Here is a 17,515-nt window from a genome sequence, read left to right as displayed (position 1 = left end):
GCGTTTTGCTATTCTAACCTCTCTGGTCTAGATTGTTTTAATCCATTTGTTTGTTCCTGAGTCCAAAAACTGGGGTTTTGGGCAGGCCCCCACATTCAGCTTTGCTCTCTTTTATTATCAATATTGTATGGTTGCCATTTGATATGCTTCAGATATTAGCACTGGAAAGAAAACTTTAGTCTCCTAGATCTACATGAAATACTACATTTCCAGAACTATGAGTTTACTTAATAGTGAAAACTTGGAAAAGCAGAAAAGGATGCAAATATCTTCTTAAAGGGGACACACAAGATTTAGTAGTAAGTATCACGCTTGAGGATTTCTCCCTAGGAAAGGAGGTACACAGAAAGCATGCTTTATGGTTACTTTTCCAATGACATTTTTATCTGGGTTAGAGAAATGTACAGGACCAACTCTGCTGTCAGTTTTAATTTTATTTACATAAGCTGTCCATACTCTGATTCTACCCACCTCTCCCACTGTATGTGTCTGGCTTCCATCCTAAGTCATCTACAAAATGTCTTAATCCATTGAAAACAAAACAAAAACAGCAATTCGTTTTAAGAAAATGAATTCCTTTTTGCCTCAGAATAATATTTTGTTGGCTAGAGAGATGACTTAGCTGTTAAGAGCACCTGCTGATCATCCAAAAGTCCTTAGTTCAATTTCCAGCAACCGCATGGTGGCTCACAACCATCTATAATGAATTCTGATACCCTTTCCGGCATGCATTATACATGCAGATAGAACATTCATATACATAAAAATAAGTCTTTAAAAAACTCAATTTAAAAATGAATGTTTTGTTGAGCCCTTTCTGTGTCTAAAAATGTCTATACAACTTCCAAATTTAGTTTCTAGTTACTGTGTTTGAGTTCCCCGGATAATTACTGGATAATTTTGAGCACCCATTATACTTCAATGAGTTGCACTTTTACCTCACTCCGCCCCTTCCCACTTTCCCTTCCCTCACTCCTGACCTTCTGTAGAGGCAGCTGCTTCTCCAATAGCTTCTGCCTGTGAACTCTACATGCCTCCAGCAGTTGTTCCCAGCGCCTCAGCAGGGCTGCGTGCCGTTCCTCAATGGCTTTGCTTTGGCTGTGCTCAGCAGCCAGCAGCTCGTCCTTCAGATCAGTGATTTCAGAAAGCCTTTCTTGCTGGAAGCTCTGAAGACTGGCATCCAGCGTGTCCTGAAAAGATCAAAAGAGAAGCAGTGAACAGGATCAGCGAAGCATCCAGAGGACCACTCATATCTGTGTCCAACCAGACTTTTATTATAGTGTCATGGGTAATGTCAATTGGCAACTTGATAGGATATGGGTTCATTTAGGGAGGCGGACCTGCAAGGGATTATTCAACCTCTGGGCAAGACTGTGAAAGATGATCATGATCAGACTCATTGAGACAGGGGAACCCAACCACTTTGAGTGGCAACATTCCCTGAGATGAAATCACAGACAGTATACAAAGGAGAAAATAAGCGGAGCACAAACATTCATTGCTCTCTTCTTCCTGACTGTGGACACATTGTAACCAGATGCTTCAAGTTACTACTTCCTGTATCTCCCATCCAGGATGGACTGTCTTTCAACTATGAGCCAATAAACCATTTCTTCCAAATTGCTTGTGTCAGAGTAAAAGGAAGAAAAACAATAATATATATATATATACATCTACATGTATATATATGCATAAGTTAAAGAAGATGGCCAGAATGTTGTACAAAGAAAATATAATTTAGAGATTTAAATAAATATCTGAGCTTGGAATTATGGTCATGTACTAGTGTAAGTATATTTTATATATTATTTATTAAGGATAAAATTGTTAAGGTGATATTGGAACAGGATATGACATTTCAAATATTTATAATCAAAATGAAATCTTTCTTGTAAGGCATTGCTTTTTCAGAATTTCTCAAATTGACATACACTGACTTAATTAGATGCAGTGCATTGTTAGGGGCTTTAGATACATAAACTTCAAAAGTTTTATAGGAATGAAAACTGCAGAAATGTTAAAATCAACGTCAGGAATTCTATGTCAGATTTAACAAAGTGGCTTGCATTAAAAAACAGTTCTGCCTTCATCCTTCTCCCTCCTCCTCTTCTTTTTCTTATTCTTCCTTCCCTCTTTCTTTTGAATAGAAGTTTTCACTATATAGCATTCATTGGTCTGGAGTTCACTATGTGGATAAGGCTGGACTCAAATTTATAAAGATGTGCCTGCAATCTGCCTGCCTTTACCTGCTTCTGCCTCTGCCTCTGCCTTTCAAGTCCTGGTATTAAAGATGTAGAACACCATATCCAGAACATTAGATTAAGTCTCCTTTTGAGAACAATTACAAATTGATTTTTTAAAAATGTATATGGATATTTTCCTTGCATATGTGCCTGTGGAGCTCTAGACAGTTGTTACTGTGATGTGGGTGCTGGCAATCAAATCCAGACCATCGGGAATGATGATTGATACTCTTAACAGCTGAGCCATCTCTCCAGATTTTCTGAAAACAATTTTTAAATTTCCAAAACACTTACTATTCGACTGTAACTGAATTTAAATGGAAGAAGCTACAAATGAAGGGCCCACAATGGCTGAGAGAAAGGAAGACTATTATAGTAATAGCAATATTCACTCCATAATTCTCTTCTAAGAATAAGCTGAGCAGGGTAAGATGTTCACAGAGAAGTACCTCTCAGGCTATGGCAATCACATGTAAGTTCAAGGGACAAAAATAGCTGTTTTGCGGAAATGGGGCATCCAGTCTTACAGAGACTGTATAAAGAGAACTGCAGGAATGTGGTCACTTACTCGTCATCTGTATTTTAAACTCAAGACACTTTAGATTCCTAAAATTAGCAGGTAGTATCCTAGGAGTCAGGCAGAAATAGCACGAAAAGCCACAGATGCTAGGCATTCCTTTTTTGTGGCCTCAGAGTGATGATTTCAAGACCTATCAAGCAGATGCTCTAGTTAAAGTGCTTAGGAAAAAAGAAGAAATGAAATATGCAAGTCCTCACACAAGAGATATTATATTTCTTATCCTTTTAATTCACAACCAAAACAGTCAGAAGAACAGCGACCACTGCAGGACCAAAGGCCATTATAATTGCCAGAAGTTCACCCCCAACTCTTTTGGAGACTCCCTGCTGGACCAGACATCACACCAACTGCCAGAAATAAAGACCAAAAAAAAAAAAAAACAAAAAAAAAAAAAAAACCCAAAAGACCAAAGAGGAAACAGAAACCAAGCAACAAAAAGTAGAATGTTTGGTGGATCATATGTTAACACTTCAGACATCATGAATTAATAATGTTAAATGCAATGGATTCATCTTTCCAACAAAACTTAATTAGAATAGAATGATATCTAAATATGCAATATTTATAAATGACACTCATATGAGAAGCTTTATGCTGGGTGTAGTGATAATACTTGGGTTCTTTAAGAAATAGTGGCAGATAGGAGGTCTTTGTAGCCATGCCTCAGGAGAGATCTATGTTGTCCCATCCTCTTTCTCACTTTCTATATGATCTTATCCTTTCTTCCAAGCTCTTATCATTTGCCAGGACCTTGTCATTTCTTGTACTATTTGGATTAAAAGCCCTAACTTATGAACTTAATAACTTTTTTTAAAAAGCTACTTATGTTCTTATTAAAAGCTTGAAGTCTTTTTTAAATTGTCTGTGTTGGGACACACATACACACACACACACACACACAGTGTAATTTCGGAGGCTAGAAGAAGCTGACATCAGGTGTCCTCCTGTTTTCCCTATACTTTCCTTTTTGAGACAAGGTTATCTCGTTGAATGCAGAAATATAAATTCCCAAGACCCTTCCTTACATCTCTACTTCCAAGGATCTGAGCTCAATTCCTCATGTATTACCCACAGAGACATCACATCAAGTCTAAGTTTCTCCATAAAACATTGAATTATAGTAATAAAATGGCCTAATTTTAGGAATTAATAGGATGCATAAATGGGGAGAATTCGAAAAGCTAAAAGTTGACTCTCTGACAAAATTCATGAGGACAAACACAAACACATGTGATCACAGAAGGGGAATGAGGAAAAGGGAAGAGGAAAGGGGAAACAGAGAAAGAGAGAAGGAAGGGAGAAGGGAGAGGACGGAGGCAGAGAGGTGGAGAAAGAGGGAGAGGGAGAAAGGGATGAGAGGAGGAGGAAGAGAGAGAAAAAGAGAGAGAAGGGAGGGAGACAGAGGTGGAGGGGAACAGCACAAACTATAAGAAAATTAAACTATAAATGTTGGACCCCCTGGCCTCGTTTGACATGGCATCTTTCACTTACTTGCTTTGCCAGGAGTGTGAGGAAGGCAGTGAGGTCTGCACCATTGCTCTTGGTCTTCAGGCTTGCCTCCTTCTCACCTAACAAACAAGGACAGTCAGGAGGGAATACTAAATGATTTACAATGAGAAAGCTTCCTGATCCCTGAACAGGTGACTCCGTGCAACACAGAAGCAGTGGGAAGATTGGATGCTTTTCTGTCCTTAAATGAAGCTGACAGAAAGTGCTAAGTGCAAAAGCAGTGTTGAATCATGGGCTGCAGGAAAGTTCAAGGTTGAACATGAATTACAAACAAATCAATGAGCACTACAGTTTGTTTCCTGGGATACTTTGTGGAGGATTTCCCATTTTAAATAGAATGATGAAATTAACAGTCTGAAACAACTGTGTCCTGTGGGTTTATTCTACCAGCTACCTTATTCCTTACCATTGGTGTGAACATTTGTGTTTGTGTGTGTGTGTGTGTGTGTGTGTGTGTGTGTGTGTGTGTGTGTAAGACTGTACCCAGGAGGAATAAAAATGAGTAGTTCACCTCATTTACAAAGGTAAAGAAAAAATCTAGAGACCATTCTTCAAATGGTACTTAGAGCAGCGCTGGAACCTCATACCTATCCAGGATTCCACGACATCAGCCTTCCAGTTAAACTGCTGAAAGGCATGCACTTCGTCCAGCTGTGACTTCCAAGCAGCTAAGGCCTTGGTCAGAGATGCTGTCTTTTCATTCAGAACTTCAATCTTGGTGGAAATCTTATCCTTGTTTTGAGTTTCTTCCTGTGATGCCAAGGTTAGATGAGAGGAGGAGTTAGGTAGCCATGCAAAGGAGCTAGACACATGATTCCCCAGCACCATTAAAAAGCTTGAGATTTTCTTATCTAAGACACCGAAATAATATCCCATAGGTCTATTGTAACTCTTGCCTTCCTCATGTATGTTAAAGAGTGTTATTTTCACTCTAGGGTTTGGACAATTGTGACATGTTTGTTTACTCAAGTGTGATTTTAATTATGAAGCTTCTAGAAGGCATAGACTCATCTCTGTTTAGGGATCAATCAGAATTTGTAGAGATAATTCAAGCAAAAGAAAGATCCACAAATTATAAAGAGGGTCTTCTCTGCCCCTGCCCCCGATCCCAAGGTGTAGGAGAAAATTAATTTAAAGCTCTTGGAGTACTCAGGGGTGCACTGGCTAATTTTATGCCAACTTGGCATAAGCTAGAGTCATAAAGAACAAAGAAAATTGCATTGAGAAAATGCCACCACCAGATTGATCTATGGATAAGCCTACGGGGGGCATTTTACTGATTGACGATTGGTATGGCAGGGCCCAGGTCACTGTGGGTAGTGTCACCATTGGGCAAGCAGTCCTGGTTCTGTAACAGGCTAATCCAGCCATGAGGAGCAAGCAAGTAAGCAGTATTCTGCAATGGCTTCTATTTCAGTTTCTTCTTCCAGATTCCTGCCCTGCTTGAGTTACTGCCTGGAATTCCTTCAGCAAAACATTATTAACTAGAAGCATATAATTAAATAAACTCTTTCCTCATCAACCATCATGTTTTTGGTCATGGTGTTTATCATAGCAATGGCTACCATAAGTAATATAATAGTTAAAACCAATTTCAACATTAATAGAGGTTGGCAAAAGGCCAACAATGTATTTTTATGAAAAGATGAAAGTGGAGTATACAAGGACTGAAAAAATAATTTCCAGAAAACATCAGATGAGGAGGTAATGGGTTGCTGGGACAAACAACTAAATTCTGCTTGGAAGAGGTTAATAAAATTCTGTGTTGTCGGCTGAGCATCCTGGAATATGATTTCAATCTCATCACTTGGGAGCCAGAGTAGGATGAGGGGGTAGAGTAGAGGTGGGGGTGGGTGGGACAGAAGCAGGGGTGAAGGTCAGCAAGGCTCTGTGGAATTGAGGCTAACCTGGTTCACGCAGTAATTTCTAAGCCATTCAAGAGCTAAACAGTGGCTTATGTATCAAAAGAATCCCTATATAATTCTATTTCATGACTTCCTATGGATAATTTCATCACTGTTCTTATTTCTATACTTGGGCCAATCACTTTCAGCAAAGAACACAAACCCCCTGAACTCACCTTACTGAGAATGTCTTCTCCTTGTGCACAAACATCTTGTACCCGGTTCTTGTGTACAGCAAAGTCATTCTCCAAAGCTTCGTGCTTCTTTAGCAAACTCTGCATGATCAAATCACCAAAGACCAGAATGTTCAAGAATAATTAGCTTCCATCCACATGCAAGTTCACAGTGTGTTATTCAAAAGGGTGGGTTCAGCCCAAATAGTGACTGTACACATCCCCTGCAAAACCTCTACCAAGTTCCTCTTAAAAATGCTTTCTTGTCAAACAGGCTAATCTCATTGGGAAGAGTGACAGGAATGAGGATACTGTTTCTCTGCATCTCATGTGACCCTAAGAACTGTTTTCTCTTTATTCTGGAATGAAATTACTGGGAGTGAAATGTAAAGATGTCTCAATACAGATTCATGCAATTCCTCTAAACATTCTGTCTTTGAGACAATATTAAGTATTAAGGTCATCCTAAACTAAGAGCTGTTCCTAAAGGCAGGTGTTAAGGACAAGACAGAGCGTTATTAAATCTTATGCAAACCTTTATTTCAGATTGTCTTCTTTAACTGTCTAGTTTTAGAATGTACAAGTTGGAAAAAGAAGTGAGGATAGAACCCGAATATTGCTTCTATCTTCATTTGAGATTTCCTAAAAAATATTTATACTAGCCTGTATCATGTCTATTACCACTGCTATGATACTTTACCTCTTATCACATATAAATCTTTCCTATATACATAGTTTCTCAAGCTAAATCAACCAACAAAATGTCTATGCCTTTTCTACATCTGCATTTGAAAATATATTTCATCATAGGAGATGAGATCAGAATAGATGCCCACTCCTTTCCTAATATTACAGAAAACATGGTGACTTTTATATCATTTTTGGGGGGAAAAATTGTAATGGAAATTTGAAAGATAATTCATGATTTAAGACTGAATGCTTTAGTTAACTTTGAATTGTGTGTGTATACTATGTATACTGTTTTAAATAATGTGTCTTTAATGCTTTTACCTTCTCTTTCCAACTGAGATGTTTAGAAACTAAAATATAGCTGGGAAAAAAATTCCCTGATGCTACCCAAAGAGAAAATGCCTGCCAACAATTAGATGGTAATAAAATGCACAGCATTGAATGGATAGATGGATTCATGGAAATGTAATCCTACCAGGAGTAAGTCATTAGGAAACACAAACTATGATCAGTAGATGAAAATCAGAGTTTTATAACAACAGATCCTAGACCAGATGGCTTCATCGACTAATTCAACCAAACATTTAAATAAATAATACTAACATTTACCAAACTGTTTAAAAATTTAAGGTAAGAGGGCATTTTCCAATATCTTGTAAGAGGAAAGCGTTACAGCAATCAGAGTTAGATGAAGCCACCATAAAAATAAAAGGGGAGTTACAGGCTAAAGTTACTGATAAATAAGGGTCGGATTCTTTTTCAGAATGCCTGCAAACTTAATCTTCTGGGCTATTTACAGGAGTATTTACAGGAGGTTATGTAGATTTCACTCATCAGATGCCAACATGGATCAGCACACACAAATTAGCAAATGTGATAAGTCACAGGAACAAAAGAAAAGACAAACCACATCAGATCTCAATGCAGAAAAAGCACTTGTCAAAATTCAGCAGTTTTTCACTACAAAAATTCTTTTTCTCTTTTCTTTTTTTTTGGATATTTCTTTATTTACATTTCAAATGCTATCCCATTTCCCATTTCCCCTCCAGAATCCCCTCATCCTATCTTCCTCCCCCCAACATGAGGGTGCTCCCTCAACCACCCACTCACCCACTCCCTCCCGCCTCGCTGCCCTGGCATTCCCCTACACTGGGGCATGGAGCCTTCACAGGACCAAGGGTTTCTCTTCCTATTGATGCACAAAAGACCTCTTAAAATTTCTTGACAAATAAAAAAACAGAGTACAACCTCAACATAATAAATCCAACATATTAAAACTACACAGGTAATGTTTTATCAAAAAGGATTTTTTTATTGATATTTTAAATGTTATCACCCTTTCTTGGTTTCCCATCCATAAAACTCCTACCCCATCCCCTCCCCCTTCTCCTCTGAGAATGTTCCCCTCCCAACCACTCACCCCTTCCTGCCTTCCTGCCCTGACATTCCCCTACACTGTGGGGGTCCAGCCTTGACAGGACCAAGGGCTTCTCCTCCCTTGGAACTGAACAAGGCCATCCTCTGCTACATATGCAGCTGGAGCTATGGGTCTGTCCATGTGTACTCTTTGGGTGGTGGTTTAGTCCCTGGGAGCTCTGCTTGGTTGGTATTGTTGATCTTATGGGTTTGAAGCCCCTTCAGCTCCTTCAATCCTTTCTCTACCCTCCAATGGGGATCCCATTCTCACCTCAATGGTTGGCTGCCAGCATTCACCTCTGTATTTGTCATGTTCAGGCAGAGCCTCTCAGGAGACTACTATATCAGGCTCCTGTCAACATGTACTTGGCATCAGCAATATTATCTGGGTTTGGTGGTTGTATGTATATGGGCTGGATCCCTGGGTGGGGCTGACTTTGGCCATTCCTTCAGTCTCTGCCCCAAACTTTGTCTTCATATCTCCTGTGAATATTTTTGTTTTCCCTTTTAAGAAGGACTGAAGCATCTCACTTCAGTCTTCCTTCTTCATGAGGTCTGTGGATTGTATCCTGGATAATTCGAGCTTTTGGGCTAATATTCACTTATGAGTGTATGTTTTCTTGGATTCCATTAACTCACTCAGGATGATATTTTCAAGTTCCCTCCATTTGCCTATGAATTTCATGAAATTGTTTTTGATAGCTGAGTAATATTCCATTGTGTAGATGTACCACATTTTCTGTATCCATTCCTCTCTTGAAGGGCATCTGGGTTCTTTCCAGCTTCTGGCTATTATAAGGCTGCGATGAACATAGTGGAGCACGTGTCTTTGTTGTATGCTGGACCATCTTTTGGGTATATGCCCAGGAGAGGTATAGCTGTGTCCTCAGATAGTACTATGTCCAAATTTCTGAGGAACCTTCAGACTGACTTCCAGGGTGGTTGTACCAGTTTCCAATCCCACTAACAATGGAGGAGTGTTCCTCTTTCTCCGCATCCTCGCCAGCATATGCTGTCACCTGAGTTTTTTTTTTTTATTTTTTTTTTATTAACTTGAGTATTTCTTATATACATTTCGAGTGTTATTCCCTTTCCCGGTTTCCGGGCAAACATCCCCCTCCCCCCTCCCCTTCCTTATGGGTGTTCCCCTCCCAACCCTCCCCCCATTGCCGCCCTCCCCCCATAGACTAGTTCACTGGGGGTTCAGTCTTAGCAGGACCCAGGGCTTCCCCTTCCACTGGTGCTCTTACTAGGATATTCATTGCTACCTATGGGGTCAGAGTCCAGGGTCAGTCCATGTATAGTCTTTAGGTAGTGGCTTAGTCCCTGGAAGCTCTGGTTGCTTGGCATTGTTGTACTATTGGGGTCTCGAGCCCCTTCAAGCTCTTCCAGTTCTTTCTCTGATTCCTTCAACGGGGGTTCTATTCTCAGTTCAGTGGTTTGCTGCTGGTATTCACCTCTGTATTTGCTGTATTCTGGTTGTGTCTCTCAGGAGCAATCTACATCCGGCTCCTGTCGGTCTGCACTTCTTTGCTTCATCCATCTTGTCTAATAGGGTGGCTGTATATGTATGGGCCAAATGTGGGGCAGGCTCTGAATGGGTGTTCCTTCAGTCTCTGTTTTAATCTTTGCCTCTCCCTTCCCTGCCAAGGGTATTCTTTTTCCTCATTTAAAGAAGGAGTGAAGCATTCACATTTTGATCATCCGTCTTGAGTTTCGTTTGTTCTAGGTATCTAGGGTAATTCAAGCATTTGGGCTAATAGCCACTTATCAATGAGTGCATACCATGTATGTCTTTCTGTGATTGGGTTAGCTCACTCAGGATGATATTTTCCAGTTCCAACCATTTGCCTACGAATTTCATAAACTCGTTGTTTTTGATAGCTGAGTAATATTCCATTGTGTAGATGTACCACATTTTCTGTATCCATTCCTCTGTTGAAGGGCATCTGGGTTCTTTCCATTTTCTGGCTATTATAAATAAGGCTGCGATGAACATAGTGGAGCACGTGTCTCTTTTATATGTTGAGGCATCTTTTGGGTATATGCCCAAGAGAGGTATAGCTGGATCCTCAGGCAGTTCAATGTCCAATTTTCTGAGGAACCTCCAGACTGATTTCCAGAATGGTTTTACCAGTCTGCAATCCCACCAACAATGGAGGAGTGTTCCTCTTTCTCCACATCCTCGCCAGCATCTGCTGTCACCTGAGTTTTTGATCTTAGCCAATCGCACTGGTGTGAGGTGAAATCTCAGGGTTGTTTTGATTTGCATTTCCCTTATGACTAAAGATGTTGAACATTTCTTTAGGAGTTTCTCAGCCATTCGGCATTCCTCAGCTGTGAATTCTTTGTTTAGCTCTGAACCCCATTTTTTAATAGGGTTATTTGTTTCCCTGCGGTCTAACTTCTTGAGTTCTTTGTATATTTTGGATATAAGGCCTCTATCTGTTGTAGGATTGGTAAAGATCTTTTCCCAATCTGTTGGTTGCCGATTTGTCCTAACCACAGTGTCCTTTGCCTTACAGAAGCTTTGCAGTTTTATGAGATCCCATTTGTCGATTCTTGATCTTAGAGCATAAGCCATTGGTGTTTTGTTCAGGAAATTTTTTCCAGTGCCCATGTGTTCCAGATGCTTCCCTAGTTTTTCTTCTATTAGTTTGAGTGTGTCTGGTTTGATGTGGAGGTCCTTGATCCACTTGGACTTAAGCTTTGTACAGGGTGATAAGCATGGATCGATCTGCATTCTTCTACATGTTGCCCTCCAGTTGAACCAGCACCATTTGCTGAAAATGCTATCTTTTTTCCATTGGATGGTTTTGGCTCCTTTGTCAAAAATCAAGTGACCATAGGTGTGTGGGTTCATTTCTGGGTCTTCAATTCTATTCCATTGGTCTATCTGTCTGTCTCTGTACCAATACCATGCAGTTTTTATCACTATTGCTCTGTAATACTGCTTGAGTTCAGGGATAGTGATTCCCCCTGAAGTCCTTTTATTGTTGAGGATAGCTTTAGCTATCCTGGGTTTTTTGTTATTCCAGATGAATTTGCAAATTGTTCTGTCTAACTCTTTGAAGAATTGGATTGGTATTTTGATGGGGATTGCATTGAATCTGTAGATTGCTTTTGGTAAAATGGCCATTTTTACTATATTAATCCTGCCAATCCATGAGCATGGGAGATCTTTCCATCTTCTGAGGTCTTCTTCAATTTCTTTCCTCAGTGTCTTGAAGTTCTTATTGTACAGATCTTTTACTTGCTTGGTTAAAGTCACACCGAGGTACTTTATATTATTTGGGTCTATTATGAAGGGTGTCGTTTCCCTAATTTCTTTCTCGGCTTGTTTCTCTTTTGTATAGAGGAAGGCAACTGATTTATTTGAGTTAATTTTATACCCAGCCACTTTGCTGAAGTTGTTTATCAGCTTTAGTAGTTCTCTGGTGGAACTTTTGGGATCACTTAAATATACTACCATGTCATCTGCAAATAGTGATATTTTGACCTCTTCTTTTCCGATCTGTATTCCTTTGATCTCCTTTTGTTGTCTGATTGCTCTGGCTAGAACTTCAAGAACTATATTGAATAAGTAGGGAGAGAGTGGGCAGCCTTGTCTAGTCCCTGATTTTAGTGGGATTGCTTCAAGTTTCTCTCCATTTAGTTTAATGTTAGCAACTGGTTTGCTGTATATGGCTTTTACTATGTTTAGGTATGGGCCTTGAATTCCTATTCTTTCCAGGACTTTTATCATGAAGGGGTGTTGAATTTTGTCAAATGCTTTCTCAGCATCTAATGAAATGATCATGTGGTTTTGTTCTTTCAGTTTGTTTATATAATGGATCACGTTGATGGTTTTCCGTATATTAAACCATCCCTGCATGCCTGGGATGAAGCCTACTTGATCATGGTGGATGATTGTTTTGATGTGCTCTTGGATTCGGTTTGCCAGAATTTTATTGAGTATTTTTGCGTCAATATTCATAAGGGAAATTGGTCTGAAGTTCTCTTTCTTTGTTGTGTCTTTGTGTGGTTTAGGTATAAGAGTAATTGTGGCTTCGTAGAAGGAATTCGGTAGTGCTCCATCTGTTTCAATTTTGTGGAATAGTTTGGATAATATTGGTATGAGGTCTTCTATGAAGGTTTGATAGAATTCTGCACTAAACCCGTCTGGACCTGGGCTCTTTTTGGTTGGGAGACCTTTAATGACTGCTTCTATTTCCTTAGGAGTTATGGGGTTGTTTAACTGGTTTATCTGTTCCTGATTTAACTTCGATACCTGGTATCTGTCTAGGAAATTGTCCATTTCCTGAAGATTTTCAAATTTTGTTGAATATAGGTTTTTATAGTAAGATCTGATGATTTTTTGAATTTCCTCTGAATCTGTAGTTATGTCTCCCTTTTCATTTCTGATTTTGTTAATTTGGACGCACTCTCTGTGTCCTCTCGTTAGTCTGGCTAAGGGTTTATCTATCTTGTTGATTTTCTGAAAGAACCAACTTTTGGTTCTGTTGATTCTTTCTATGGTCCTTTTTGTTTCTACTTGGTTGATTTCAGCTCTGAGTTTGATTATTTCCTGCCTTCTACTCCTCCTGGGTGTATTTGCTTCTTTTTGTTCTAGAGCTTTTAGGTGTGCTGTCAAGCTGCTGACATATGCTCTTTCCTGTTTCTTTCTGCAGGCACTCAGCGCTATGAGTTTTCCTCTTAGCACAGCTTTCATTGTGTCCCATAAGTTTGAGTATGTTGTATCTTCATTTTCATTAAATTCTAAAAAGTTTTTAATTTCTTTCTTTATTTCTTCCTTGACCAGGTTATCATTGAGTAGAGCATTGTTCAATTTCCACGTATATGTGGGCATTCTTCCCTTATTGTTATTGAAGACCAGTTTTAGGCCGTGGTGGTCCGATAGCACGCATGGGATTATTTCTATCTTTCTGTACCTGTTGAGGCCCGTTTTTTGACCAATTATATGGTCAATTTTGGAGAAAGTACCATGAGGAGCTGAGAAGAAGGTATATCCTTTTGCTTTAGGATAGAATGTTCTATAAATATCCGTTAAGTCCATTTGGCTCATGACTTCTCTTAGTCTGTCGACATCACTGTTTAATTTCTGTTTCCATGATCTGTCCATTGATGAGAGTGGGGTGTTGAAATCTCCCACTATTATTGTGTGAGGTGCAATGTGTGTTTTGAGCTTTAGTAAGGTTTCTTTTACGTATGTAGGTGCCCTTGTATTTGGGGCATAGATATTTAGGATTGAGAGTTCATCTTGGTGGATTTTTCCTTTGATGAATATGAAGTGTCCTTCCTTATCTTTTTTGATGACTTTTAGTTGGAAATTGATTTTATTTGATATTAGAATGGCTACTCCAGCTTGCTTCTTCTGACCATTTGCTTGGAAAGTTGTTTTCCAGCCTTTCACTCTGAGGTAGTGTCTGTCTTTGTCTCTGAGGTGTGTTTCCTGTAGGCAGCAGAATGCAGGGTCCTCGTTGCATATCCGGTTTGTTAATCTATGTCTTTTTATTGGGGAGTTGAGGCCATTGATATTGAGAGATATTAAGGAATAGTGATTATTGTTTCCCTTTATATTCATATTTGGATGTGAGGTTATGTTTGTGTGCTTTCATTCTCTTTGTTTTGTTGCCAAGACGATTAGTTTCTTGCTTCTTCTAGGGTATAGCTTGCCTCCTTATGTTGGGCTTTACCATTTATTATCCTTTGTAGTGCTGGATTTATAGAAAGATATTGTGTAAATTTGGTTTTGTCATGGAATATCTTGGTTTCTCCATCAATGTTAATTGAGAGTTTTGCTGGATACAGTAACCTGGGCTGGCATTTGTGTTCTCTTAGGGTCTGTATGACATCAGTCCAGGATCTTCTGGCCTTCATAGTTTCTGGCGAGAAGTCTGGTGTGATTCTGATAGGTCTCCCTTTATATGTTACTTGACCTTTTTCCCTTACTGCTTTTAATATTCTTTCTTTATTTTGTGCGTTTGGTGTTTTGACAATTATGTGACGGGAGGTGTTTCTTTTCTGGTCCAATCTATTTGGAGTTCTGTAGGCTTCTTGTATGTCTATGGGTATCTCTTTTTTTAGGTTAGGGAAGTTTTCTTCTATGATTTTGTTGAAGATATTTACTGGTCCTTTGAGCTGGGAGTCTTCACTCTCTTCTATACCTACTATCCTTAGGTTTGATCTTCTCATTGAGTCCTGGATTTCCTGTATGTTTTGGACCAGTAGCTTTTTCCGCTTTACATTATCTTTGACAGTTGAGTCAATGATTTCTATGGAATCTTCTGCTCCTGAGATTCTCTCTTCCATCTCTTGTATTCTGTTGGTGAAGCTTGTATCTACAGCTCCTTGTCTCTTCTTTTGGTTTTCTATATCCAGGGTTGTTTCCATGTGTTCTTTCTTGATTGCTTCTATTTCCATTTTTAATTCCTTCAACTGTTTGATTGTGTTTTCCTGGAATTCTTTCAGGGATTTTTGCGATTCCTCTCTGTAGGCTTCTACTTGTTTATTAATGTTTTCCTGTGTTTCCCTAAGTGTGTTCAAGTCTTTTTTGAAGTCCTCCAGCATCATGATCAAATATGATTTTGAAACTAGATCTTGCTTTTCTGGTGTGTTTGGATATTCCATGTTTGTTTTGGTGGGAGAATTGGGCTCCGATGATGGCATGCAGTCTTGGTTTCTGTTGCTTGGGTTCCTGTGCTTGCCTCTCGCCATCAGATTATCTCTAGTGTTACTTTGTTCTGCTATTTCTGATAGTGGCTAGACTGTCCTATAAGCCTGTGTGTCAGGAGTGCTGTAGACCTGTTTTCCTCTCTTTCAGTCAGTTATGGGGACAGTGTGTTCTGCTTTTGGGCGTGTAGTTTTTCCTCTCTACAGGTCTTCAGCTGTTCCTGTGGGCCTGTGTCTTGAGTTCACCAGGCAGCTTTCTTGCAGCAGAAAATTTGGTCTTACCTGTGGTCCCGAGGCTCAGGTTCGCTCGTGGGGTGCTGCCCAGGGGCTCTCTGCAGCGGCAGCAACCAGGAAGACCTGTGCCGCCCCTTCCGGGAGCTTCAGTGCACCAGGGTTCCAGATGGCCTTTGGTGTTTTCCTCTGGTGTCCGAGATGTGTGCACAGAGAGCAGTCTCTTCTGGTTTCCCAGGCTTGTCTGCCTCTCTGAAGGTTTAGCTCTCCGTCCCACGGGATTTGGGTGCAGAGAACTGTTTATCCGGTCTGTTTCTTTCAGGTTCCGGTGGTGTCTCAGGCTGGTGTCCTGCCGCTCCTGGGCCCTCCCCCACGGGAGCCCAGAGGCCTTATACAGTTTCCTCTTGGGCCAGGGATGTGGGCAGGGGTGAGTAGTGTTTGTGGTCTCTTCCGCTCTGCAGCCTCAGGAGTGCCCACCTGACCAGGCGGTTGGGTCTCTCTCTCACCGGGTCTGGGAGCAGAGAGCTGCTGCGGGCCGGGATCCGCGGGTGTGGGACTTCCGGTAAACACAGAACGTGCCCGGTCCTAGAGAAATTCTGCTTCCGTGTGTCCCAAGCTCACCAGGCAGCTTTCTTGCAGCAGAAAATTTGGTCTTACCTGTGGTCCCGAGGCTCAGGTTCGCTCGTGGGGTGCTGCCCAGGGGCTCTCTGCAGCGGCAGCAACCAGGAAGATCTGTGCCGCCCCTTCCGGGAGCTTCAGTCGTCACCTGAGTTTTTGATCTTAGCCATTCTCACTGGTGTGAGGTGAAATCTCAGGGTTGTTTTGATTTGCATTTCCCTTATGACTAAGGATGTTTAGCATTTTTTAGGTGCTTCTCAGTCATTTGGTATTCCTCAACTGAGAATTTTTTTTATTTAGCTCTGTACTCCATTTTTAATAAGGTTATTTGGCTCTCTGGTGTCTAACTTCTGGAGTTCTTTGTATATTTTGGATAGTAGTCCTCTATCAGATGTAGGAATGGTAAAGATCTTTTCCCAATCTGTTGGTTGCAATTTTGTCCTAATGACAGTGTCCTTTGCCTAGAAAGAAGCCTTGAAGTTTTCTGAGGTCCCATTTGTTTATTCTTGATCTTAGAGCATAAGCCATTGGTGTTTTGTTCAGGAAATTTTTCCCAGCGCCCACATGTTCAAGACTCTTCCCCACTTTTCCTTCTATTAGTTTGAGTGTATCTGGTTTGATGTGGAGGTCTTTGATCCACTTGGACTTAAGCTTTGTACAGGGAGATAAGAATGGATCAATTTGCATTCTTCTACATGCTGACCTCCACTTGAACCAGCACCATTTATTGAAAATGCTATTTTCTTTCTATTGGATGGTTTTAGCTCTTTTGTCAAAGATCAAGTGACCATCGGTGTGTGGGTTCATTTCTTGGTTTTAAATTCATTTCCACTGATCTACCTGCCTGTTTCTGTACAAATACCATACAATTTTTATCACTATTGTACTGTAATACTTCCCCCAGAAGTTATTTTATTGTTGAGGATAGTTTCTGCTATCCTGGGTTTTTTTGCTATTCCAAATGAATTTGCAAATTGCTCTTTCTAACACTGAAGATTTGAGTTGGAATTTTGATGGGTATTGCATTGAATTTTAGATTGCTTTTGGCAAAATGGTCAGTTTTACTATATTAATCCTGCCAATCCATGAGCATGGGAGTTCTTTCCATCCTCAGATCTTCTTCAATTTCTTTCTTCAGAGACTTGATGTTCTTGTCATACAGATCTTTCACTTGCTTGGTTAGAGTCACACTGAGGTGTTTAATATTATTTGGGACTATTGTGAAGGGTGTCATTTCCCTAATTTCTTTCTCAGCCTGCTTATCCTTTGAGTAGAGGAAGGCTATTGATTTGTTTGAGTTAATTTTATACCCAGCCACTTTGCTGAAGGTGTTTATCAGGCTTAGTAGTTCTCTGGTGGGACTTTTGGGGTCACCTAAGTATATTATCACATCATCTGCAAATAGTGATATTTTGACTTCTTTCTTTCCAATTTGTATCCCTCTCACTTCCTTTACTTGTCTTATTTCTCTGGCTAGGA

At 40.1% G+C, this 17,515-nt stretch overlaps 1 protein-coding gene across 1 annotated transcript in view; it reads right to left on the bottom strand.

Annotated features, from left to right (window-relative positions):
• Positions 1-17,515, bottom strand: part of Spta1 (spectrin, alpha, erythrocytic 1) — a 75,865-nt gene that overhangs the window by 11,064 nt on the left and 47,286 nt on the right. The window contains exons 40-43 of the mRNA NM_001011908.4: positions 6,413-6,511; positions 4,920-5,082; positions 4,315-4,391; positions 981-1,190 (exon numbers count right to left, since the gene is read on the bottom strand). Of these exons, the coding sequence (NP_001011908.3) occupies positions 981-1,190; positions 4,315-4,391; positions 4,920-5,082; positions 6,413-6,511 (549 nt within the window). The remainder of the gene's footprint in view (positions 1-980; positions 1,191-4,314; positions 4,392-4,919; positions 5,083-6,412; positions 6,512-17,515) is intronic.

This window comes from Rattus norvegicus, chromosome 13 (assembly GCF_036323735.1).
Source record: "Rattus norvegicus strain BN/NHsdMcwi chromosome 13, GRCr8, whole genome shotgun sequence".
NCBI classification, from domain to species: Eukaryota; Metazoa; Chordata; class Mammalia; order Rodentia; family Muridae; genus Rattus; species Rattus norvegicus.
This window is presented reverse-complemented; position numbering and strand designations above follow the sequence as displayed.